This window comes from Sinohyriopsis cumingii, chromosome 16 (assembly GCF_028554795.1).
Source record: "Sinohyriopsis cumingii isolate HCF-2022 chromosome 16, ASM2855479v2, whole genome shotgun sequence".
Lineage (NCBI taxonomy): Eukaryota > Metazoa > Mollusca > Bivalvia > Unionida > Unionidae > Sinohyriopsis > Sinohyriopsis cumingii.
This window is the reverse complement of record NC_142976.1, coordinates 56,978,411-57,004,625: the sequence shown is the minus strand read 5'-3', so window position 1 is coordinate 57,004,625 and position 26,215 is coordinate 56,978,411. Positions and strand designations below refer to the sequence as shown.

General features: G+C 34.4%; 1 protein-coding gene across 2 annotated transcripts in view; it reads right to left on the bottom strand.

The window, feature by feature from the left end:
• Window positions 1–26,194, bottom strand: part of LOC149780475 (katanin p80 WD40 repeat-containing subunit B1-like) — a 106,990-nt gene extending 80,796 nt beyond the window's left edge. For both annotated transcript variants that reach the window (XR_016415092.1, XM_089937436.1), the window contains exons 1-6: window positions 26,017–26,194; window positions 18,064–18,194; window positions 7,870–7,987; window positions 6,259–6,359; window positions 4,933–4,974; window positions 801–884 (exon numbers count right to left, since the gene is read on the bottom strand). Coding sequence is in view for 1 of the 2 variants with exons in the window: in XM_089937436.1 (XP_089793562.1) it covers window positions 801–884; window positions 4,933–4,974; window positions 6,259–6,359; window positions 7,870–7,987; window positions 18,064–18,194; window positions 26,017–26,047 (507 nt within the window). In the remaining variant the exon portion in view is untranslated. The remainder of the gene's footprint in view (window positions 1–800; window positions 885–4,932; window positions 4,975–6,258; window positions 6,360–7,869; window positions 7,988–18,063; window positions 18,195–26,016) is intronic.
• Window positions 26,195–26,215: the final 21 nt, after the last annotated feature.

The window sequence follows — 26,215 nt, the reverse complement described above, 5'->3', positions numbered from 1 at the left end:
GTGACAGCAGATCTGGGTCTTTGCAGTTTGCAGTTGGACACAACTTACAACTGATACAGTAACCATCAGTAAAAACAAAGCTCTGATGTGATCTTAAACTTTGGCACTTAGTAAATTCAGAATTTTACAATCCCAACCTCTCCCAAAACAATTTGATGTACCTCACTATTTTGACAAAGTCAAAACTAACATAAGGTCTACGAAAGTTTCTGCCATTACAGCTGCTAAAAAAATGTCCCATGTTACTGATGGTGACTCAATTGTTGGATGACACAATCAAGTGTAAATGCAAGTGAATCACAAAACAACAAATAGCAAGCATTTGGATATATTTGATTCCCTATTGTTGTTTTATAATTAACACAAATAGGTAGATTTGCTATTAAGAATTTGTCTTCTATACAAAGAAAACTGGTACAAATATATGTGTGTGTGATTTGGATTTTTAATATCGCTTTAACAATTTTTCAGTCATATCACTACAATGTCTGCAGTGTTGCAGTTTATAGTGATGTCTTGGACTGCAGCATCATGCCACAGACATGCAGCATCATGTCCCACCCAGTCATATTTTCCTGACACCAGGCCAACCAGTCCTAACACTAATTTTTTAATGCTGAACACCAAGTGAGGCAACTGCAACTACCTTAAGTCTCTGGTATGACTCGGCCAGGGTTCGAACCCGTGACCTCCCACATCTGAGGTGGACCCTCTAACTATTTAGGCCACCAGAGCAGTCAAACTGGTGCAAATATCACCTTTCCTTAAAAATCTGTACAAGTAATGCACTTCTAACTTACCCTGACAACACCATCTTCACCTGCAGAAGAAATCCACCTTCCATCTGGACTGAACCGTAAGCAGTTAACACAGTTTGTATGACCCTGAAAAACACAGACAAATGTAAAGGTGAGTTTAATGCTTCAGATCATATAAATCAATATTGGAACATGGCTCTCCCTAACTTGAAGGTGAGTTTTAATATTCAACAAATATATCTGAGAGTGCTCATCTGGATTTATAATTTGCTCAAGTGTAAAGATATCAGGACAGTCATCAAATATTAGTAGAAATCTATCTTGGATTTTTTATACATATAAAAGTAACTCAAAGTAATGGATAATTTATTTTAAGTAAACATGAACAAGTCATTCAACAGTTATGTCACTTGATTTGTAGCAGGTCTCATGGTCTATAACCTGCCCAACTTCCCAGTCAAATCTGGTTAAAAGTTAACAAAAGTACCGAAATGGTGCCACATGATAAATATTATTATTATTGTACATCTTTTATGTAAAATTATTTTTCATTGTTTTCATATATGACCTTTTTACTCTAATATCAAAAGGGTGTTCCTTTTTTTAACAAACAGCCATTCACAGAATCTTGTCAAGGTAAAAAGATTCAGAAGTAAAGTTATTTTGTAGAAACCATTTATCTTTATCATGGTGACCCCGATTTATCAACCCCACAAATGTATGTTTGCCTTTCTGTCTCAAATGTCAGCCATCCAAAAAGTTTGGTCAAGGCTGGTCACACAGAACTAGAATTATTCAATGATTATTGTTTTCCTTCTTGAAATCCCAATGATCCTGACATTTGTTCTTTTAACTCCAAATCAATAACTGACTTCCTCGGCTTAAATTGCAAGCCATGTAAAAAAATTTAGTCATGGCGTTCTGGTACAGAACTTATGCATTTGTATGAAAAATGTTTTTTCCTTCTTAGAGTCCCAGTGAACTCAACAGTTGACCCCAAAATGATGTGATTTCCTTGTCCTATATGCTAGAAGTCCTCATTATTTGGTAAATTGATCCTAGTAGGTGATAAAGAATTCAAGACATACAGAAACTATTTTTTCTCTTACAGTCACTATCATCTTGATCTTGAACCTGTTCAAACCTGCCAACCCTAAAAAACCTGCCAACCCTTAAAAAAATCCTTCTCAGGAAGACAGCCAGTAGTTTTTCCGTTGAGAAAAAACAATTTTGAATAAAGTGTAATGAAATCTTATGCAGCTCAATTGACAACTTGGGAAACATGCATCTCAAAGGTGAAGCCAACATTATGTTCAACCAAGAGGTTTGAAAAGTACACTTAGACTGTAATGACCTCTATTCTGTTTTAAGAAACTGCAGTTCCAAGTACAATGGATGTCAATGACTCCTTTGCAGATCTTTCAACTCAATATATTCCATCTCTTCTGCTATAAGCAATACTCAAATCAACACAAGTTCAAAATACATATTAGCTATCTTTCCTGGGGAGGGTTTTCCTGCCAAACACAGCTAAAAATATGAATATTCCTTTTTGTAATTGTTCTATCTGTATTAACTTTTCAAATGCAGACTGTTCCTTTTGCCTTCTAAATTTTTTTGTTTATTGGACAGCATTTCTTTAGCTAAAATGTAAAAGCAAAAGCTTCATCCTGCAGATGTTCTGCGTGAAAGACATGGACAGATTAAAGCATCTGAGGCACTCCTTTAAAGTCAGTCTGCTTCCCTGACCAACTTCATGGAATCTAATATAAAAACCCATATATAAAGGACAAACCACAGACAAGACATTATCCAGATCTGATAACAATGGTTGCATTTTCATATTTTCTTTTAGGCTGTAAGACCATAATTTAAGGGTCATTTCAGTAAGACTTGCTGTCAAATTGAACAGGTTGGCATGTCTGCCTTTTGACCCTCAAAATCAAGCCTGTACAAAGTTTGGTCATGGTATCTGGCACACATGTCAAGATATTATGTGCAAAGGTTTCCATTATTGCTTTATTTCAGTCCATGTGACTGTAGCCTTTTATTTTTTCAACCTGAAATCAACAGGTTTCTTCCTTTCCTAAATGCAAGCTATTTATATAGTTTGCTATTGCTAGATGGTGGAGAACCCCATTATTGTGTGGAAACAAAAGAGGGAGCAGATAGATGGACTTGCAGATGGACAGTCAGACGAAATCACAACATGATATGCTCTGCCTTATGGCTGTAATTTAAATAAAAGGTGGATGTCTTTAAAAGAATTGTTCATAGAATTTTCAAGTGTTACTAATGGTAGCAAACTCTGATAGCAGACTGACATTATACATATAGAATCTGCAATAAAATATAACAGGTATAATCTCTTAATCAACACTAGTAACATTTTGTTGTTTTTTTTAGCACAAAAATTGACGAAAACATCATTCATAACATTCATTAACATGGCCCAAAGAATCTGAACTGTTATACAATGATAGTTTATCCTTAAATGAAAGTGAAATTTGTGGTAAAGATGAAAACCACAACTCTACTGACAATTTTCCTTGACAAATTATGTATTTTAATTTAACTATGGCTGATTTTAAGCAAACAGTTTTAACCACTTATATTCACTTAAAAGCAAATGCTGTGCAAGATTTCTCACTTACTGATAAAATAAGAGTCCCTTAGAGGTGCCAGCACTCTCCTGGCTTAGAAGAATTTGTGGGAATCCACAAAAGGTTTATCTTCCCTCTTTTATCTTTTAAAGAGTATTGAAACCATCTCATATATTCTTGAGAAACTCCAACAGGCCAAATTTAGTAAAAATAAAATATGTTCAAAAATTGTTGGAGTCAGTATATTCCCATGATAAGTTTAGTAAAGAATCTTTTTCATGACCTCTGACCTTGAACCTGACATCAAGTATAGAAGAAAACAGAACTCAGATATTGTCATGATATACCCACATGTTAAGTTTGGTTAAATCCATAAAATTTACACGAGACTTCCATTTTGTCAAGTCTGCCTTTAGCTTGAAAGCAAAATGTGACTAAGGTTATCCTCCCAAACACACAGGTACAATTTAATTGCTATGATGAGCTTCCACCATAGTAGGCTTGATAAATATTTCTAAGACAAAACAAATAATAATTTTAAAAAAACAAGTAATTAAACTGGCATCATTCAATGTATTCTTCAAATATACCCCCCCCCCAGTCAGACAAAAGTACATTCATATCTGTTTGAGTTATCAGTGAAGAAACCCATACTGATACACTTTCTTGTAACAAAAAACAAGAAAAAAAATCATGTTGATATAACTATATATATACAGATGAAGCAATAACAAAATTTTATAAGTGTCAGCCATGGAAGCCATTCTCCAAGTCCAGATCAGCATAATTTTCATTCTGTACGAACATTTATCATCAGAGATACAAGCACTCACTCAGAAGTGGTAGCAATAATAATATTTTCATGATGGCTGCCACTACTGCAGTCAGATCAGCACTATTTGTTTTTTGGACCAACTGCATATAGAAAGAAGCTTCTTAATGAAAACCACTTTTTAATATAACAACTGGATCCCAGGTAGGATAAGAAATTTTAGCGTGAAAACACCATGTGATATGACCATCCATTCAGAAAGAGTAGTGATAACAAAATTTTCAAGATGAACACCAGGTTGCATTGGATGTTAAAGGGGCACAATTTTCATTCCAAATGAACTACATCTCATAAGGCTTACAGTGAAAACCCACCCTGTTGATGTGACTTTGAGAAGAAGTACCAATAACAAGATTGCATAGATAGACATCAAGTGTGTGCCAAGTTTCAGAAACTTCTCCAAGTAGTTTAGAACAAATGGCAATAAACAACTACTAAAAGAGGCTGAATAACAGTTGTACAACAGATGAAAGAACAATGCATAAGTTCAATGACCAGCAGAAGTAAATAACCAATTAGACATATAATCGAAAGTTAGTGACATGGTGACCATGTCTAATTAAGTGCCCAACCGGTTTTAGCATCCAATTGTCAACTCCAAAAATTGCATAGTAACTCAGTTTAACTCTTTGATATGAAAAATAGAAAAGGAAAATGTTTCTCATACATCAGTTGCAAGAAGGCACTGGATCAAAAACAAATGTTTATATTTTAACACAGTCAAGACAAAAGCTCTTACCTTATATGTGTAAATGCACCCTTTTCTCCTTATATCCCAAAGCTGAAAGTATTAAAAAAAATCAATAGAACAAACTGACATGAGGATGTCTGAACATTTATCTGAAAAAAATGTCAGCATTTATTTTTTATCTCTCTGAAAAATTAGCAGCTCTTTTTTGTTGACAACCAACTAGCCAAAACAAAATCAGCAGTGAAAAATTCAGACATTGACAATAACAGTTGCTCTTCTCAGTTTTCATCCTCAAATTTATGGAAAATATTATCAGCCAGTACTTTTAGTCCTAGCAATGAAAAGTTCTAAATGAATCAGAGTTTAAATCCCAATGGAATCCAAGATGGAAGTCGATGTTGTCTATATTAGTCAGCGTTGTACTGATGTGTTAACAGTCTCTTGTTGAATCACAGAAAATATTATTCCAGTTTTTGAATTCTGTATAAATTTCAAGGAATGTCTTTGTCCATGATTTATTAGAGCGCTTATGTATTTCCAGGGAAAAGAATCACTAATATTTCAATAATTTAAAGAAAATTTTAAAAAACCCACCAAACTGGACACAACAGAAAACAACTTGACATTTCAAGTGTTAAGTCACAACTAAGTAACATCAGCTATAAAACTAACTACAATGCAAAACAGATTCCCCCCAATGGGGGTCAAGAGTTCAATTTTCTAGAAAAAATAGAAGTTTGTTACATGATAAATATCATGTCAACCAGCTGTGACCTCGACTCAACTTTAATGATTCTTACACTAAGAAAGAATTTTGTTTTGAAAAAGCTGTTTACCAAAACTGTCACTGTTTGTGACTCAAGGTCAGCAACTAGACACATTGTTTCATTTATTAGTTGTTTACACTGAAAATAATTTTTAAAAACCAGTCAGAACTGAATTCTATTCTGGACAATATCAAATCCAGTAAACAAAATTATATTACAGTAGCATGTAATGGAATAATTTTTTTTAAAAATTAACAGACAAATAATTTAATTAAATATACATAACAAACAAAAACATACAAAACAGATTACCTCTCAATTCATAACATGATGAACTGATTTTCCTGGTTCCCTGGAGTTTGCACAAACAATGTTCCGCAGTAAATTTTTTTAAATAAGGCGTTTTCAGCATGCAAAAAACAAAATTTTCACATACTTAATCACACCAATTTAGCAAAAGTGCTTACTCACATGTTATGATTCACCCATCAGTTAACATAAAATTCATAACTACCTTGACATTACAGTCCACTGATCAGTTAACATAAATTCATAACTACCTTGACATTACAGTCCATTGATCAGTTAACATAAAATTCATAACTACCTTGACATTACAGTCCATTGATCCAGAGGCAACGTAGTCTCCATATGGATGGAAGTCCAAACTTTTTACACTTGACTTGTGGCCAGTTAGTGTCCTTAATACTGTTGGTGAAAGAAAAACGACAATGGATTAGAACGGATTAGAATAAATTGATCAGCACTCCTTCATGTGCAGTACCCTACAAGAGTTTACATAAACAATGCTTTTGTCAATTTCATTTTTAAGCACCAAAATAAACACACACTATACTGAACATAATACCTACACTATGAACTTCTTCAATTATTATTTTCTTATAATTTTTTGGTTACAAATTCATTGTAATAAGTGCACAAAGATGATGTCAAAAACTACATTTCCATTACATCCACATGCTATGTTTGGCTATGTTTTGAGCTGTTTACTCTGATGGTGCATTCAGTCTTACAATGTTTGCAATGAATAAAACGTGTGTAGCATCTGTTCTTGAGATTGAATGAACTCAAAAAAAAATTAGGTGTAAAGAGCCACCAGGCAAGAATGGTATTTATGCTGGAGGGGTGGTGGAAGCAGTGGAGGTTAGTAGTCACTTTCCATCCACAAGTCCTGCCATGATTGAGACATGTGCACATAATGGATATATATTTGTTCTTGATGAGTGTGTTTGTTAAGGCATGCATTAGTATTGAACAGTGAGCTATTTTAAACAAAAACAACCAAAAAACAAGATTACTGAGGGCATTTTTGATGGCTCAAGGCCGCACCATATTTGTTATCTCTCACGACACCTTGTGACACCAATCATTTTGTTGGTCACAGGATAAGGCTTGGCATGCAGCCCTCGTGTTTGAGGCCCCTGGTCTAGACAGTATTGACAAATGGGACTCTATGATCTTTGGTCAAGGTATATAGTTCTGAATTTTAACCATCATGCAGAAACCATTATTTCCTTATTAGACTTACCATGACAGTAACCACTGATCATTAGACCACAGAATCTAAAGGTTTCTTTATTACCCTAAATGCAAGCAATCCACAAAGCTTGGTTAAGAAACTTGCTCTAGAATAAAAGTTATTCTGCAAAACACATTTTATACTTGACACAATGACCTTTGACCATTTCACCCTAAAATCAATAGACTTCTTCCACACCCGAAGTGCAACTTCACCATGTGTTCATGGTCCACAGCAAATTAAAAAAGCATTTTCTTCTTTTAACCACCGACTCCATATCAACAGGCTTCTTTCTTATCCTATGTGCAAGTCATCCAAAACCACTGGCGAAAGTATATGTTTCAAGATCTGATATTTTTGGGCAGAAAGCACTTTCTCCTTTCCGTTAGTGATCTTGACCTTTGACTTTTCAACGCTGAAATCAATAAGCTTCTTCCTTACCCCAAGTGAAAGGGAAACATAACATCTGGTTCAGGTTTGTGATGCAGAACTAAAGGTATTCTGCAGAAACCATTTTCTTTTTTCATTTAGTGTTTAGGACCATTTCAGAACAGTAATTCGGCAAAGACAAACTCCCAGCTACAAATTCTTACCCTCACCAGTGCATATGATAGCTTAAATTAATCTCATATAGGTCTTACTGTACAGTTATTTTTATGACCCATTTTGAAGTCTTACTTTTAGCTTCCTCCAGGTTCCAGATCTTCAATGCGCCCGACACTGAGCCTGCTACTACCATATTTTCATTCTGCCCAAATCTTACAGCTTCAACAGGTGTGGTGTGCCCAGTAAGACTCTGTAATTAATATAATAATCAGATTATAGGGTTTATGAAGTGAACAAAATTCTAGTAACAAATAAAAATGTGATATGTACATGTACTAAATATTTTACTATGATATTACATTAAATAAGTTTGCCCTCTTTTGTTTGTGTAACAATATAACTTATGAAAAACTTGCAACTGTGGCTAATTTTTTAGTTAGCACCAGTAAGTACATGTATGTCTATCAGTACAGGCCTTTTTTTCTGATGAAAAAATGCACAGAAAGTCAAGATTTGGGGAGCACAGGACAAAAAGCGAGCCGTTGTACAATGTGCAAGACTGTATATGCAAGTAATATGCTTGCATATGCAAAAGCATGCAACTCCTCCCATAATTAACATTGTAAACTAGAGCTATTAATGATGGGTGCATTATTAATGACCCTACTCACTTCAATTGCTCCACAGAGCATAAATTGAGGACCCTGAAATGGGAAACCAAGGTCAGGATAAGATGAACATATAGGGGCCATGATCTCTCTAAATGATGATATGAAATGCATGATATGGACAATGATCTCTCTAAATCAGGGGTCTCAAACTCAAACGACCATGACGGCTGCATGAGGGCATTTTTGACGGCCTTGGGCCACACCATCTTTGTCATCTCTCATGACACCTTGTCAAGCCGATCATTTTGCAGGCCACGGCTTGGCAGGCTGCATGTTTGAGACCCATGCTTCAAATGGTGGCACAGAATGCTTTACATGGACCATGATCTCTCTAAATAATGACATGGAATGCTTGATATGGGCCATGATCTTTCAGAATGATGGCACAGAATGCTTTATATGGACCATGATCTCTCAAAATGATGGCACAGAATGCTTTATGGAATGCTTGATATGGACCATGATCTTTCTAAATGATGGCACAGAATGCTTTATATGGACCATGATCTCTCAAAATGATGGCACAGAATGCTTTATATGGACCATGATCTCTCAAAATGATGACATGGAATGCTTGATATGGACCATGATCTCTCAAAATGATGACATGGAATGCTTGATATGGACCATGATCTCTCAAAATGATGACAAAGAATGCTTGATATGGACCATGACCTTTCAGAATGATGGCACAGAATGCTTGATATGGACCATGATCTCTCTAAATGATGACATGGAATGCTTGATATAGACCACGATCTCTCAAAATGATGACAAAGAATGCTTGATATGGACCATGATCTTTCAAAATGATGGCACAGAATGCTTGATATGGACCATGATCTCTCAAAATGATGACAAAGAATGCTTGATATGGACCATGATCTCTCAAAATGATGACAAAGAATGCTTGATATGGACCATGATCTTTCAGAATGATGGCACAGAATGCTTGATATGGACCATGATCTCTCTAAATGATGACATGGAATGCTTGACATGGACCATGATCTCTCAAAATGATGGCACAGACTACTTTATATGGACCATGATCTCTCAAAATGATGGCACAGAATGCTTTATGGAATGCTTGATATGGACCATGATCTCTCAAAATGATGGCACAGAATGCTTTATATGGACCATGATCTCTCAAAATGATGGCACAGAATGCTTTATGGAATGCTTGATATGGACCATGATCTCTCAAAATGATGGCACAGAATGCTTTATATGGACCATGATCTCTCAAAATGATGGCACAGAATGCTTTATATGGACCATGATCTCTCAAAATGACGATGTGGAATGCTTGATATTCAACTCCTTCAAGGTCTCATCAATATCAAATGAACCCATATGTAATTCATTGACAACAACCATGACTCAGTCTAAAATGGATCGGACAAGACAAAACCACAAAAGACTATTAGGTCTATGAAAGAATGTTCCCATCAAATTGTATCACAGTATGCTGACTGTCGCTTGATGTGTGCTGATAACAAGCAACATCTCATTTAAGATTTTAAATTGATTGATAATTGATCGCAAAAACTCTTACCAAGAGTTCAGCTGAGGAAAAATAAAAAATAAACGGCACGTCTATTTCTATTAGACAATGTTCTTAACAAATTCCATCTCAACATGTTGAATGATCCTTGAATCCTAAATAACCATGTAACCAGCAAGGGGCAATAATTCTATGAGATAACTGCATAATAATATGTTAAATTGTTCTAGAGCCGTGTCAGTTAAAAACAAGATCCGATCTGAAGATATGAAGTTAACTGTCAAGGGTTGAAACAACCCAAAATGTTACTGAAGATATGAAGTTAACTGTCAAGGGTTTAAACAACCCAAAATGTTACTGAAGATATGAAGTTAACTGTCAAGGGTTGAAACAACCCAAAATGTTACTGAAGATATGAAGTTAACTGTCAAGGGTTGAAAGAACCCAAAATGTTACTGAAGATATGAAGTTAACTGTCAAGGGTTGAAAGAACCCAAAATGTTACTGAAGATATGAAGTTAACTGTCAAGGGTTGAAAGAACCCAAAATGTTACTGAAGATATGAAGTTAACTGTCAAGGGTTGAAACAACCCAAAATGTTACTGAAGATATGAAGTTGACTGTCAAGGGTTGAAACAACCCAAAATGTTACTGAAGATATGAAGTTAACTGTCAAGGGTTGAAACAACCCAAAATGTTACTGAAGATATGAAGTTAACTGTCAAGGGTTGAAACAACCCAAAATGTTACTGAAGATATGAAGTTAACTGTCAAGGGTTGAAACAACCCAAAATGTTACTGAAAAGGTACATCTAGGTCTACATGTATGTCACAATGCTTCATCTGGCAACATGGAATTGGTTCTTTGGGGGGTAATTTTAATACAAACATAAATCCTTATTATACAAATATGGTTCAATATGTCACATATATTCTTAGACAGCTTGTGAAACACCATTAAGGCAAACAAACTGTACCACATCCATTGCAGAACATGCATTTTCCAACTCAATCAGAAATCATCACATTTCCCAAGATCACTCTTTACCATACTTACCATAAGAAATCACTATCCAATGTGACTTAAAAGATTGCTTCATGTAATGCAAAGACGGGATAATTTTTTTTACCGTCAATAAGAGGTATCATTTGATGAATTCTTTCCTTAAATATTCCTCTCAAAATAGAAATGTAAGAACAATTTTTAAAAAATACATAAATGAAATGTCAGCTCATTTTTATTAAAGGACTTGAAAGCCACCATGGACCACCATTGAGCCCTTTCTTATCGATAATACCTCATATAACTTCCTGTATTTGGCCTTATACTATCCAGATTGCAATAGAAAGGTAATAAATTACTTTTTATGTACACATTTTAGCCTTCATAATCTGATTACCACAAGTCATTGCAATGGTATAACACTTCCAGTCCCTAGGAGACTGGTTCCCACTGGGTAATGTAATGTGGAGATAGAATGCACAAATAGATTCTTTGTGCCTTAAAAAAAAGAATAATAATAACAATAATAATGTTTTATTTTTCACAAGTGATAGATCTGTACACAGTATGTGCAGAAGACAGCCTTTAAAAACTATTCTGTCATATAGCTGGTAGATTTACATGTACGCTGAAGGCAATCAAACAAAGAAAAAAAGTGGATATTTGATTCCCTATACATCTATCATAAACATCAAAGATAATCTTAAAACAATGTAAACTTGATTTAGTTATGCCCACCTAAGCATGACTCAGTGACCTGTAAACTCTCCCCAGTTTATATTGATTCTAATTAGACCAATAGGGTGTAAAGAGTATTCTAGCAAATGTCCATCACTGGCACATACAGACTGTTATCACTATTTTTTATTCATTTATGCAACAGTGCATTTTATATGAACTGTGTTTTGTACTATGGGTTTTTTTCCCCATGTCAAATCAATAAAATTCTGTTCTGTTCTGTCAATTTTGTTATGGACAGGGTACACTCATTAGGAAATTATGCAGTCAAATCAAGGGCAACTAAGACTGATGCTACAGCCAAAATCAACATGTATCGAAAAAATGCACAGGTTGGAATTTCTATGCATCACAACACTGTACACGCTTCTCTAAGTAAAAGGGCTAAATTTGAAAGCTGATTTGCACTATTGGCATAAATTTGAAAAGTCTTTATGGCAAGATAGTTTTTATTATTTTATTCACCTAATTTGAAGATAAAGTCATTTAAGTTTATCTAATTTTAGTAACTGCAGCTGAATTTGATGACCATCATTTGCATAAATTTTAAATGTCTTCATGCCAGAATGTTTTCTTACATGTTTGATCAAATTATATTCAGCAGTTTCAGACAAGTCATTTAAAAATTGTCTACTTCGTAACAGTAGCTTTTCTATTTTTATTGATGGTAAATATATTTGAAGGCGCACATCATCTGTAATATGTAATCAATTTCCATGTCATCTTCCACAAAGTTAGAGTTATTTCCTAAATTACTGAGAAACATGTGGCAAATTAAAATTAGCACTTCTTGTAACAATTAACTTCCCACAGCAACACCACTCCGTTTTATGACCAAACCAATTATGTCACACTGCCAATCAAGGTACATATAACTGATATAAATCTACATCCATTTATGCTAAAGGCAACATAACAAGATCAATCTTTCAAGATCTAAAGAAGGCATCTGACGTTTTACGTAAACAACATACTGAACTTATGGAAAATCTCTTATATTATAATTTAGTAAAGAAAGAAAAACTTTCCTGGATAAAACCTTTTTATCAAGAGTTAAAATAAAAATTAAATTTGAGGTTTTCTGTGAAATAAAAATTTCTTCAAGATTTGAAAATTTTGTTTAGGTTCAAGACAAAAAGCAGTTACAAGATTATCTCTATGGTGAGCATGACATTTACTAAAAATCTGATTAAGTAATGCTTTCAGTTTGTTTCTAAATAAAGTGAAAATTAAAATAATTATATAAAAAACAAATAGCTGCAAGTGATAAGAAATTCTCGACCAGTCGGAATAACATAACTAACAACCATGTGCAAAAAAAGCATTTTTTGAGGGCTTGGGGTAAAGTCATTCATCAGTGTTTTACATTTTTAGGGGTCTGTAAATTTAGATTTTCTTCAGTTTTTAGGCTTTTTTTATGGTTTCTAAGGTAAAAATTGGGCTTTCAAGGTCCATACATCTCAGGTCTCAGTTCTGGGACCTATCTTATTTCTCTGGTACATAAGGTGCCTGCAATTGTATAAAGAGAACAGTGAAACTGATAGTATGCAACATTCCACAAGACAGCAACACATCCAAGAACAGCTGCTAAGTGATTTTAATCAGATCAATAAACAGTGTCAAGACAATGGAATGAATGTATATAAATACCACCACAAAAAACCCACTACAAGTCTACAAAGATTATCCAGACAAAATCTCACTTAGATGCCTGTAGATGAATGTGTATTTAATGTAGACTGTCATAAATTGCAAGGAGTATATGTTTATGATAAACTTAATTGGAATCATCTTTAGTTCATATCGGTAACATTCTAATTCACAAGCACTGAACTAAAGTCTGATGAAACATCTATCAACTTGTGTAAGGAAACTGTTCTATTTGACTTGTACACTACCTACCAGTACATGAACTTTGGACTATGCACCATGTGGGGTTTCTGCACACAAATTAATATTAATCATAAAAGCAAACTTTAAAAGTATGTGGCTGTTATTATACTAGTTATTGATTAAATAACACCATCTGCTAACAAATTTCAGTCTTTAAACTGTCTTCCCTTTTACAAAAGAATTTCATATCACAGATGTATTTTGGTTTATAAAATCCTCCATAATTTCAGACATTATACCCAAGTGATACTTTTGCCCACAACACCACTGTACTACCTTAAAACCAACATCAAACTATATTCAAAAATTACCAAAATCAAGAGCTAATGTGTTATAAGGCACAAAAAGTGCATTTCCTAATGCACTGGTTTTAAAATTACGTAGACAGGAGTTTTTTGAAACATTATTTATATATATATATATATATATATATATATATATATATATATATATATATATATATATATATATGTACACATACATACATATACACCACTCCCTCAATAACACGTGTCCTGATAACTCGTGAACCCGCTTATAATGCGGTGTCAGGCGTGGATCCCATTTTTTAAACCCGAAAATGCCCCCAAAATGTATCCCCATTTGTTGAACTTGAAGAAAATCGCGATCAAAATTGGTAACGGAAACTTTGATGTATCGCTCGTTTTATCGTTGAAAACGGTAGATAGGACCTGGAAATTGTAATCAACACTATGAAATATCAAATTTAGAAAATAGCTCATACAATTTTTTACATGTTCTTTCCAAACGACTTTCCTAGTACACCGCAATTAGCGATATGTAAGGAAATTTTGATCAATGAAAATGTCACTTACGCCGAGTGGAGGCAGTACTTTAATAAATAAATACAAATTAAATTTAAAAAAATATCAATTGAAATTTATGTTCTAGTTCCATCTTTTAGTTCCTTTTAAGTGTAATCATCATAAATACAATGTGTCCTCTTGTAGTTAAACATAAAATGTGTCAATCTACCGTAACAGCTATGTCCGCTAGCGTTTCTCTGAGAACCTAATTAAGTGCCGACCGTGTTTTGATAACTGACTTGCGGAAGTATTTGTTGTATTGTTGCACTGAATTAAAACCTGGCCCCCTTTGTATTATCACGTTAATTATGTCTTTTGAATAATAATAAAAAAGGAGGTGGAATAAAAGAAAGTTAAAAGGCACAAAAATCAGACTAACTTAAAATCTAGTGGCCTCGGTCATATGTTGGGTGAACTCACTTCATTTCATCAATCGAACACTGTAATAAACGCTATTGTGTATGTAACAGAGACTACCTTAAATTAACCGACTCTTTCATAAGTGTGATCAAAGATAACAAGGCAGCTAAGCGAAATGAATATATTGTAAAATATAGAGCTTGATTTCACAGATACGGACCATTGTGGGCAAGCGAGTTTCAGAGAATTCTGAACTGGCATTTAGAGATATCCTCAGCGATGATAAGAAATTTCATTATTACTTCCAATGAAATCACAACATTAATATTGTACTAACTGAACAATAAAAAAATTGAGTTTCAACGTAGACGTGTCACAAAAAAAAAATGTCTCGTGTTTTTGAAAAAAAAAAAAGGAATCTTGTTTGGTGGTGTATCAACAGTTAGTCTAGTTCCCAAATTATGGACTACCGATTTGGCAAGATACTATTAAACACCATTACGGGAACCAGAAGCAGTGACGTAATACACAGATTTTTCGCGTACACGTGACGGTTGTTCAAACCAGTTGGAACGATCTTTCATATGTTTGATATTTTGAAAACAAATGTTATTTAAACAGAATAATGAACAACTTCATTAGAAAAAGCGCATTATTAAAAATTATTATCGACGTGATTGTAAAATGAGGATTCAGTTACTAAACAGCCCAGTTCCCTAAAAACACTCGCCCCCTACAGTTTTATCGATGTCAAAGTGATTTTTTTCAATTTTCGGAGGTCCCTCGGTAACTAACACCTCGCTTATAGTACGGTCTATGTTTGTGGACCCCGATGTGCGCGAGTTATCGAGGGAGAGGTGTATAATAATTTTTTGTGGGTTATTTTTTACCTTAGGGGAGAGGCTAGGGTCGGCACTGAAAAACATGGAGGGTTGGCCGACCAGAAAGGTATATTTTTTAGGGCCTAAAGTCATTTACACATACTGGATCATGTAATGGCTTATCAAGATTTTCAAATGCGGCCAATGGGATTTTGACACTGGCCACTACTTTTTCTTTACAACTGTGCTGTGATTTTATGAAGATTAGATAACAGATGTTGGTTCAAATAGTAATTGTTCCATTAAAAGCATAATATAGATTTATTTTGTATTCACAGTAACAGTAAATCAAAATCATTTTATACTCCAAAATGAAGTTATGACACAGCAATATTATCATCTTCTGGAAAAACGCATGCTGATCTTGCCAACTCACCCCCACCCCCTTCAACAATCCTTCAACAATGCACATTCCTCCTTCTCTTTACTTCAAACTAATGATCTTGCATGTAAAATAGCTCCAAGTGATGCAGTACTGTACAGTATTTGAATAAGCATCCCACTGATGTTGCCACTTTCACTATTGTTAACTGTGCTGTTCAGAAAAAAAATCAAGCCGTGGTGTAATCAAGTACTGAGAGCATGTCACTTCAAGTTTTTATGTGCAACCTAGGTCCAACAGTATTTTTCTCAGAGACCCATGCCTTTATATTGCACTAAATTTGACAGGTTTAGGAGTTTTCTTTCAACTTTAGTCCAATTCTATTCAACAGTTTTATGGTTGTTCTACTTTTAATGATGGAGGCCATATCTGATGGCAGATCATCATCATTTGTACAAATTGTAAGGAAGCCTGTAGCCAGCCTGACTTTTCTGTTCAGTTTAGAACAGTCATTACCTTTTAGGTCGTTGTGGTTACAAAGGGTTAAATAAAACATAGTGGTGTCTGTCTCGGAATTCATTGTTTTGAACAATCTTAGTCATGTTTGTAAAGGATTAAATCAAGGTCAGTCATGTATATATGCTTTTGTAATGCTTTTGTTAACCCTTTACCTCATACAGCATAGTGACAAAGTGCAGCACGCTATAAATAGAACACGTTACCTTGTCGACAGCATACGCATAGGCCTGCCTGTGAACTGTTAAGCAATGTAGTGTATGTTATGTTTAACAGCAGTTTTAACCATTTTACATTTTTGCTACACATCTATTATATGTGGAAAAATTTAAGAGTAAAGAGTCCAATTGTTATAGCTGTGTAATTATTTTTCACGGAAGAATTTTTTATGTGCTTTAAAATCGAGAGAGAACTCGTTCACCATCATGTCAGTGAGGCCGCATGACCAACCGTAGCTGCCATTTCCCATACTCGAAATTTACATGTTTTTTGTCTGCGTCTACATCACTAAGTCATCTGAATTTGATAATCAATAAAAACTAATTGCTGCCTATATAAATATCAGAGTCTTTACCTAAGTTATTGAATCTTTCATAGTTGTGATTCTAATCGTGAAAACTTCGTAAGTACTGAATAAAATCCTGCCTGTGAAATGTTAAGCAATGTAGTGTATGTTACATTTAACAGCAATTTTAACCATTTTACATTTTTGGTACACATACATTATATGTGGAAAAATTTAAGAGTAAAGTCGGATTGTTATAGCTGTGTAATTATTTTTCACGGAAGAAAAAGAGAGAACTCGTTCACCATCATGTCAGTGAGGCCGCGTATTCAACCGTAGCTGCCATTTCCGATACTCGAAATTTACAAGGTTTTCGTGTGCGTCAACATCACTATGTCATCTGAATTTGATAAATTATAAAAACTAATTGCTGCCTACATCAATATAGGAGACTTTACCTAATTTATTGAATCTTTCGTGGTTGTGATTCTAATCGTGAAAACTTTGTACGTACTGAAAGAAATCCGTGGCTGCCATTTTGGAGAGTGGAGATTATGACCCAGTTACTTTAAATAGCAGATACTGACCAGTGCATGAATAGCGACCACATGATCTGACGTAACTGTCATTCGCAGAAATGAATGTAGTATCTAATAGGGGGGTTTTCCCCAAAGGTGGCGCTACGAAAACCAGCTCAAAATGGCTGATGTTTACAGCAGGCGTCAAAAGGCGCTTCCATGCGAATCTTGTAGAGGTGTCCAAAGACGCTTGCATGAGGTAAAGGGTTAACAGCAGTATTGAAACATACTTTGCTTAAAAATTATAGTCATGTTCTGCTGGTGTTCACTCTCAACAGTGTGCTTATATAATACAACTGATTTGTATAATATGATTGTGGTTGTGAAAGACTGGTGGTCGCTCAAGACAGATTTTACTCTATCATACAAAACGTGGAAGGTAATGGCTGGTAAAGAAAACTTGTACTCAGAGAGTTCAAATGATTGTTGACAATGCTTGTCTGTACTTTGTAATGGTTGAGTAACAAAACTTATTCGTACATTCAATATTCATAAACAGATAGAAATATCATGATACATTACCATAACACAATTTGGTCTACCAATTTCCCAAAGGTTGACTTTTCGGTCCTCGCCACCAGTCACCAACACACGTCCTGATTTCTGACCAATGGCCAGACAATTCACTTTAGACCCATGGGCTACAAATTCCTCTGCAAATAAATATACACATCTAAAATGGGAGAAGCTACATGAATGTAGAATTCAAAGCAACGTGTCATATTGACACCTTTTTGTTAAACCTAATTTAGGTCAAAATCAGTGGTGATAGTTGTCAGAGGTTCCACTACATTTCCAAACTAGGAAAAATCAAGAATTTGGACTTCCTGAAGTATAGTTTTGAAAGTCCAAGCCTTATATACTGTTAGTGCAATTTTTTTTATATGACACTATCATTATAAACTTTTTCAGTGAGAACATTTTCCTGTTGTATTTGTTAGCCATAAAGTGGCATAATAACAGAAAGATATTGGAAATTGGTACATAATTTATTGTCACTCATTGGCCAACCAAAAATGATGTACATGTACTATGCCTGCTGATAAGCTTGTTTTTGGTTGACCACCAGATGGCAGTATTCAAGTCAGCAAGTTGCACTTGTACATCAAGCAGGCACAATCATGTCCATGTCAGTGGTAGTGTTAAAAAAACAGGCCGACATTCCTCAAAGATGCTATAGTAGTCTAATTTTTTTTTTCACTACCTGAACTCGACATCAGAAAATGTAATGACAGTAAGAATTGGAACACGATTAATTTTTCAAAAACAATATTAGTATGACCTATAAAAGTCAGGACACAAAATTAAAGCAATTTTATCATGTACTATAAGTCTTGAGACACCTTGAATTTTGTTAAAAAAATTTCTACTAACTGCTTGGTATTTTATCAATCACAGCATTATTTTTACATAAAAGAAATATGACTTCATGGCTGTTAAAGGACTTCCAGCATGAATTACCAGTAATAGATGGAAACATTATAAATATGTTTGAAAAATAATGTTTTTAATTTTCCTCCTGTCTTCTTAAAATTTTTACCTATTTAAAATGTGTACAATCTCATCAGGTAATGACAAGCAATGAGCCTTAGCAGAATGTTAGTTTAAATATTTTCTTATTCCATTACATGCTACTGTAATGTAATTTTGTTTACTGGATTTGATATTGTCAAGAATAGCATTCAGTTCTAACTGATTTTTTTATATTTTCGGTGTAAACAACTAATAAATGATACATTGTATCATTTCACTGACCTTGTTTCACAATCAGTGACAGTTTTGGTAAGCAACTTTGTAAAAAAAAATTTAATTCTTTCTCAGAGTAAGAATCATTGAGTCAAGGTCACAGCTGGTTGACGTGATATTTATCATGTAATAAACTTCCATTTCTTCCAGAAGGTTGAACTCCTGACCCCCATCCAGGAATCTGTTTTGCAATGTAGTTAGTTTTATAGCTGATGTTATGATAAGAATTCTGTTAGCTGTGCCTTAACAGTTGAGACGTCAAGTTGTTTTATGTTGCGTCCAGTTTGGGCTGAGTTTTTTATTTTCTTCAAAATATTAGATATTCAAGTGATTCTTTTCCCTGGAAATACATAAGTGCTCTAATAATTCTTGGACATTATACAGAATTCAAACATTGGAATAATATTTTCTGTGATTCAACAAGAGATTGTTGATACATCAGTACAACACTGACTACTGCAGATGTCATCGCCTTCCATCTTGGATTCCATCGGGATTTGAGCTCTGATTCACTTCAAACTTTTCATTGATAGGACTTGTGTTTTTTTTTACTTCTTGGATTATTTTTGGACTTAATTCGCAATACACCATAAGTTCCTTTTCTTATTATTCACATAGTATTTTAGGGAAATAATTTATTTAATTTTACAAAGATTGTTGTCTTCACTCTTATCTGTTACTTATTTCAAGAGCACAGACTCGTGACAACAGTAACTGCATTAAAACTGTCAACATCACCAGCAATGACAGTTTCTGACTTAAAATTTAAATACCTAACTCAATAAAATGAGGAACCAATATCAAAACAATGAAAACAATGGTTAATTGCTCTCAATTATAGTGACCTTGTTTACATCATGGCACCAGCTCCTGTAGATTAAAGATTTTAACTTGTGCTAAACGAAGTACATCTCTTGGTTTCGAATCATAGGCACCATTGCACGAGCTTCTAAAAGGTCTCCAATTACAATGAAGAAATCTTACAAATAATGCTTCGAAATTGCAATAAAAACACAGCGGTAGTTTACTTTGATGTTTTTTATGTTTGCTCAGATAATGTAACTGTACTAATATTATGTAGCAAAAGAGTTACAAGGCCAAAAAAAATGTGTTTCCAGTCAGGCAACAGTCCCGGTCTTTTTGCTGCTAATCATACCATTCTTGATATGTCCATTTAAAAGACCTGGTTTAACCCAGTACTGTAAGTGCCTAGTACGTTATATATACTAATTATTATAATATTTATACCACTCCCTCGATAACTAGCACCCTGATAACTTGTGAACCCACCTATAACGCGGGGTCTGTCATGGATCCCACTTTTTTAAAAAAACTAGAAAGTACCAAACTTTTTCCCCTTATTTGTTTAATATTATGAAATTCGCAATCAAAATTGGTCAATGAAACCTTGATATATCACTTGTACCGTTGATCAACATTATGAAAGTATCAATTTTTAATAAGAAGTCATGTATTCTCTTAACAAAATTTCCCAACAATATTCTCAGTACACTGTAAACAACAGTGTTTAAGGAAATCGCGATTAGTAAATGGGTATTCAGCCATTAAACAGACCAGTTCGACCCTGTCCCCATCCCCCTTGCAGTTTTCTCAACATCCAGCAAGGATGGTATCATTTCATATTGTTATGGAGATCCCTTAATAACTCGCACTCTCACTTATAGTGCGGTCTATGTTTCTGGACTCAATTGTGCATGAGTTATCGAGTGGTACATGTATATTTGTGTGTGTGTGTATTGTTCACTGAAATTGATTTGTGCATCTAAATCAGCTGGTTGAGTCCAGTATTTGAAGTGCTTAGTACAATATATATATACTAATCATTATAATATATATAATTTAAAAACCCTATCTACCTTAATTTTTCAACCAGAACAATAGGAAACATTTTATTTTTGCCTAAAGGGATTCATATTGTACAATAAAAGGGTAGTGGCATTGCCTTCTAACAAAATTCCTCCCCTTACACAAGCCAGTTTCAGGGTTTCACTATTAAATGTCATGGATTTATGTCCTGTCAGAAAACAGAGCCAAATATAGATCAATGATGATCTAAGCAGCCTATATTCTAATTTTAACCTTGGACTTTCTTTAATGAATATATGACAATTATGTCAATATATGCTGGTTATGTGTCTAATATATCTACAAATATTCACTAAACAACAACAGGTGTCTTTTGATATAGATTACATCACTTTGTATTATTGCTTATATAATTGAGAAACAGGAAGTCTTGAGGGTGTGAAACATATGTACTTTGCAAGTACTGTACACAATACAGGTCTCCCAGTCAAGTTTAAGCAGCCAGTGAATTCTCAAGTCTTTATTTACCTTCTTTTTATTTCATGCTGGAGAAATCAATATCCATATACAAAATAAATAATATAAAAATAATCAAAGTAGTGTACAGAGTTAACTGACATGGTAATTAAACAACAGCTAGTTGCTGCTTTATGACAATTTTGTTTTGACCTTTTTGTGACAGTAAGTGTTGGGTCCCCATCTTTGTATGTGCAGGTAAGTCTTACCACCATCACAGTACCAAATATGCGTGTGTGTATGTGTGTGCATGTGTGCGTGTGTGCAAGTTTAAGGATTTGTTATACTTATTATATAGAAGAATGGCAACTTATATGGAAGAATGGCAACCAGTCTAGAAATAGGTGAAGATAAAATAGAGTATCGTTTTGGCTGGCCATGATTGATTGATAATGAAAATTAAATTTTAGTTAAAAGAATCTTTTGATAATATATCACGGCTGATCAATTCTTTTTCATGCGCTTGTCCAGGACTAGCAGCTGAAGAAAATAAACTGATTAACCAACCATTTTGCTTGTCCCACAAAGTAAAAATTTTGCTTTTATCTGATGAGATGTATTTAGTTTAACTCAATAACCCCTGCTGCCAAAATAACTGGTACTTTATCTCCCAAGTACCACAATAATGTGGCGCAGTTTACCTCGCTTGTTTCCATGGCACTGCTTTGAATGGCAGTATTAGTCTATGCCTGTATCATGCACAAGTTAAAGTGGCACAAAACTTTGGCTAATTTTAAGCCATTTCCTCATTATGAAGGCAGTTCAGCAATTCAAATTTTAGCTTATACAGGTCAGACTGCAGCACAAAGGGAAAATAATTCGACTTTAATAGGGCCAGAAATAGTGGAGTTAATTAGATCCGAAAATGATGTAAAATGAGGAGAATCAGAATAGAAAGTTAATTTACAGACTCTGATGGAGAATTTTCTAGATCTTTTAAAGAATCAGTAAATAATGTTTGGAAAAATGAATTTAGATAGCATGAGTACATGTAAATCTGAGTTTGTTCAAAGTGTTTTGTTAGTTTTTAAATATTCAGTGGAGAATTCTAAGGAAGAATGGTAGGTAAAGGGCAAGAAAAATATGCCAGTCTGTTTGCAGTTTTCACGAGGTTAAAGGTTGCAAGAGAAATGACGCAGAATTTATGTCAATGTAAAATATATTTCATGTGTTGAAAGTCTTAATTATTCATCGGGAATTCATAATGGATTTTATGGATTATAAATGAAACAAGAAGCAAATTGTTAAGTAAATCATTTATTTTACCGTTATGCTGAGTTTTACTTCTGACAAATTTCAGTATAACTTAAGGTATACAAAACAAAAAATAACAACTATATTGCAAAAAGCCCCCTCTGTAAAAATCAGCAAGAGTCTCAGGGATACAGTTGCTGGTAATGCTAATACCGCTCTTGGCGATCCCTCTGCGTGTAATCTGTTGGGGAATACCTAACTGTTTGCCTCAGGGGTTAATGAGTTAATCCATGGAAATAAAAAAAAGGAAATAACATACAACCAACTTGTTTCCTCAAAGGGATTAGTTCTGAAGTTTTTGTTTGTCAAGGTATCTTATATAGACTGTATCTTACTCCAAGAGAGTAGCAACAGTACTTACATGGGCAAGAATAGACAAGAATTTGCTTAAGTCACTTTCCCTAACTTCTTCTCTAAAAACTTGATCAATGGTAGTACAAAGTCTCTTGCCTCAAGTCTGTTTGTGCAATTAACAGCAAAATCAACATCATATTTGTTTGGAGTCCACACAGCATTTCCATATCAGATAGTGGGTAGAGCAGTGGTCCCAACCCCCAAGTTGCGACCCAAATCAGGATCATGAGTATGTTCTGGAGGGTCACCAGACTTTTATTTTAAGGGGTGGCAAAAATTATTATAATGTGTAAATGGGGTTGTGAGGCTCTGAAAAAATAAATTTTAGAATTAGAGTAAAAAAAGTCTGGGGACCTGTGGGGTAAAGTGTAGATTGTAATAAAGAAAACTGTCATTCTTTTTTCAATTCATTCATATTTAGTCTTTTCCAAATGGAGCGTCTGCAACTCTAACTTCAGGGATTTTCTGCATATGCTCTGTTGCACAGGACTTACGAAGTTCAGAGCTATAATGAAGTGACTTGTTCAGTCCGAAATTTGCCAGAGCCATTGAAAAACGCAACAGCTGAATTTCCATCCTGTGCTATTTGATCCTCGGTATAGTCGATTATAAATTAAAGAATCATTACTGTCATTTAATCAGTTCATAAAGGGAACCAACACCAACACAGGTAAAGTACCTTTCTTTAATTTAATTGCATTGGCTCACTGCACTGAAATCAAGGGTGATCCACTCTTGCATAAATACAATACATGTATAACAAAGATGCTTAAAACATTGTTAATTAATCGTATTGAATTTGTTTTAATTGTTTTGCTTGGCTGAATATGATTGTTCAGCTCAATATACATTCAAGCACGTGCAACAGTTATCAATGACCATTAACTGTAGTATCACAGGATGAATGAATAATTGAAAAGGGGCAGATTCAAGATTTCAGTATGTTCTTGGGGCAGAAGATGTATGAAAGGACAGATAAAGGTAAAATAAATTAAAGCATGAAATTTTGTGTATATCTGACTTGTTTTAAATTGGAAATAAGCACTTATCCTGGACTAGCATCTTACAAAATTTTCCTTTTCTGTCTTTGAAAATGAAAAGTCTGGGATGTCTATGGGATCTGATAATCCCAGGTGCATCCTATTTGTAAGTGTGAAAAAAATTGAGACAATTTTTAATTACTAGAATTTCAGTCCATTTACATACCCATACATTAATTGGAAAAACTTGTTACTGAAATTAGCACCTGATTCTTAAGGTAAAGAACTGATAACTATAGCTCATATGGTTTGACATACATTAATTGGAAAAACTTGTTACTGAAATTAGCACCTGATTCTTAAGGTAAAGAACTGATAACTATAGCTCATATGGTTTGAGAGCAAGACATTTCAACCCCAGGCAAGGGACGATTTGACCCCAATTCAAGCATTGTTTAAAAAACACAACAGCACATTATCAATGGTTATTCCCACTAATCACACAGAAGCTTGCATCGTGGATGTGTATACACTGAGCAATATTGGTTTGATATTGAACATTCAGAAATGTAAAAATTATTCAAATTTCAATATTACGAACAGTGTGTTTATTAATTTTACAAGTGCATGGGTTTTCCACACAAAAACAGGAGGGGTTTATATATTTTTTTAACCTAAGTCATTGACCCATTTACTCAATACAGGTCAGTGCTAGCAGGAAAGCTGCTGGGGTAAATCCGCTGACACCCCCCACACCTAATGACACCAATGATTATGTTTCCATATATTTACTGTAGGTGCTGAATTAGTACAGTTAGTCCTTTATTAGCCTCTGTGTCCAAATTTAAGGATGATCCCATATATCAGACTACTCGCCAATATATGGTACAAGTCCTATATTAGCTTGTGTCCAAAGTTTAGGATGATTCCAATTATCAGACTATAGTATTCACACACCATCCAATTTGCTTGTGCCCACTACCAATTTTTAACATTAAAGATATCAAGGATATAAAATATGCACAAAACATAATCATTTCATTCTTGATTTATAAGTTGTAACCTGACAGTGACAGTCGCCAACTGTCCCAAACATAGTCAACTTGTTGGTGTTTCAAATCAAACTGAAGTTTCTTTAGCAATCCTGCTGCCATATTTGCTTGTGTCAGTCTCTGTTATCAAGCAAGTGATGTGATGTAGTTTACCATCTTTGAAAACCACAAATTCCCTATATTTTGTATTTACAGCCCTTTGAACATGTGTATACAAGAATTTCTTCTATTTGTTCAGTTTGTTTCAGAAATATTCAAATAGACATTTCAAATATTGGACACAGCCTTTACTGAGATAGACAATTCTTGAAACCAGAAATGGACAGGAGTAGTCTGTCTTCTTCTTGTCATTGAGAGCCGTTTGTGTCGAGTAATTCAATTGTGTTTGGGACCCCATGACGACAATCTGGTTATGAATTCATTACAAATCAATGAGTCAACTGATTGAAGTTTAATGCATTTTTATATATCCTTGTCAGTACAAACAAACGGGAAGGTGTGCGAATATTATACTCGCAAGTATTTCCCTAGAGACTAACCGAAATGTGGGGGTGGGGGATGGTTCTTATAGCTTGACAAACAAGACATACGTCTTAACCGATTTAAATGAATTGTAGATGCACGGATCTGAATATGATCTTAACCGAGTAATTTTCTGTCACAAGTTAACTTAATGAAATTCTATAAAGCGATGAACTTCTTCTATAACAAGTTCTACATTTAACTAACGCAGCAGCGATACTTACGAAGTTTCCACGCTCGTTTTGTGTGAGCCATTCTGGCAGTTCTTGTACTTAAAACTAGCTACATACAAATATTAGAGCATACACGATCCTAACATAATATTAATTCCGTAATTTGCGATAATAGCACTTAATTATAACTTTGGAATTCCTTGAAGATTTCATGGCAGCACACACTAGAGATTTTATTAACTGTAATACA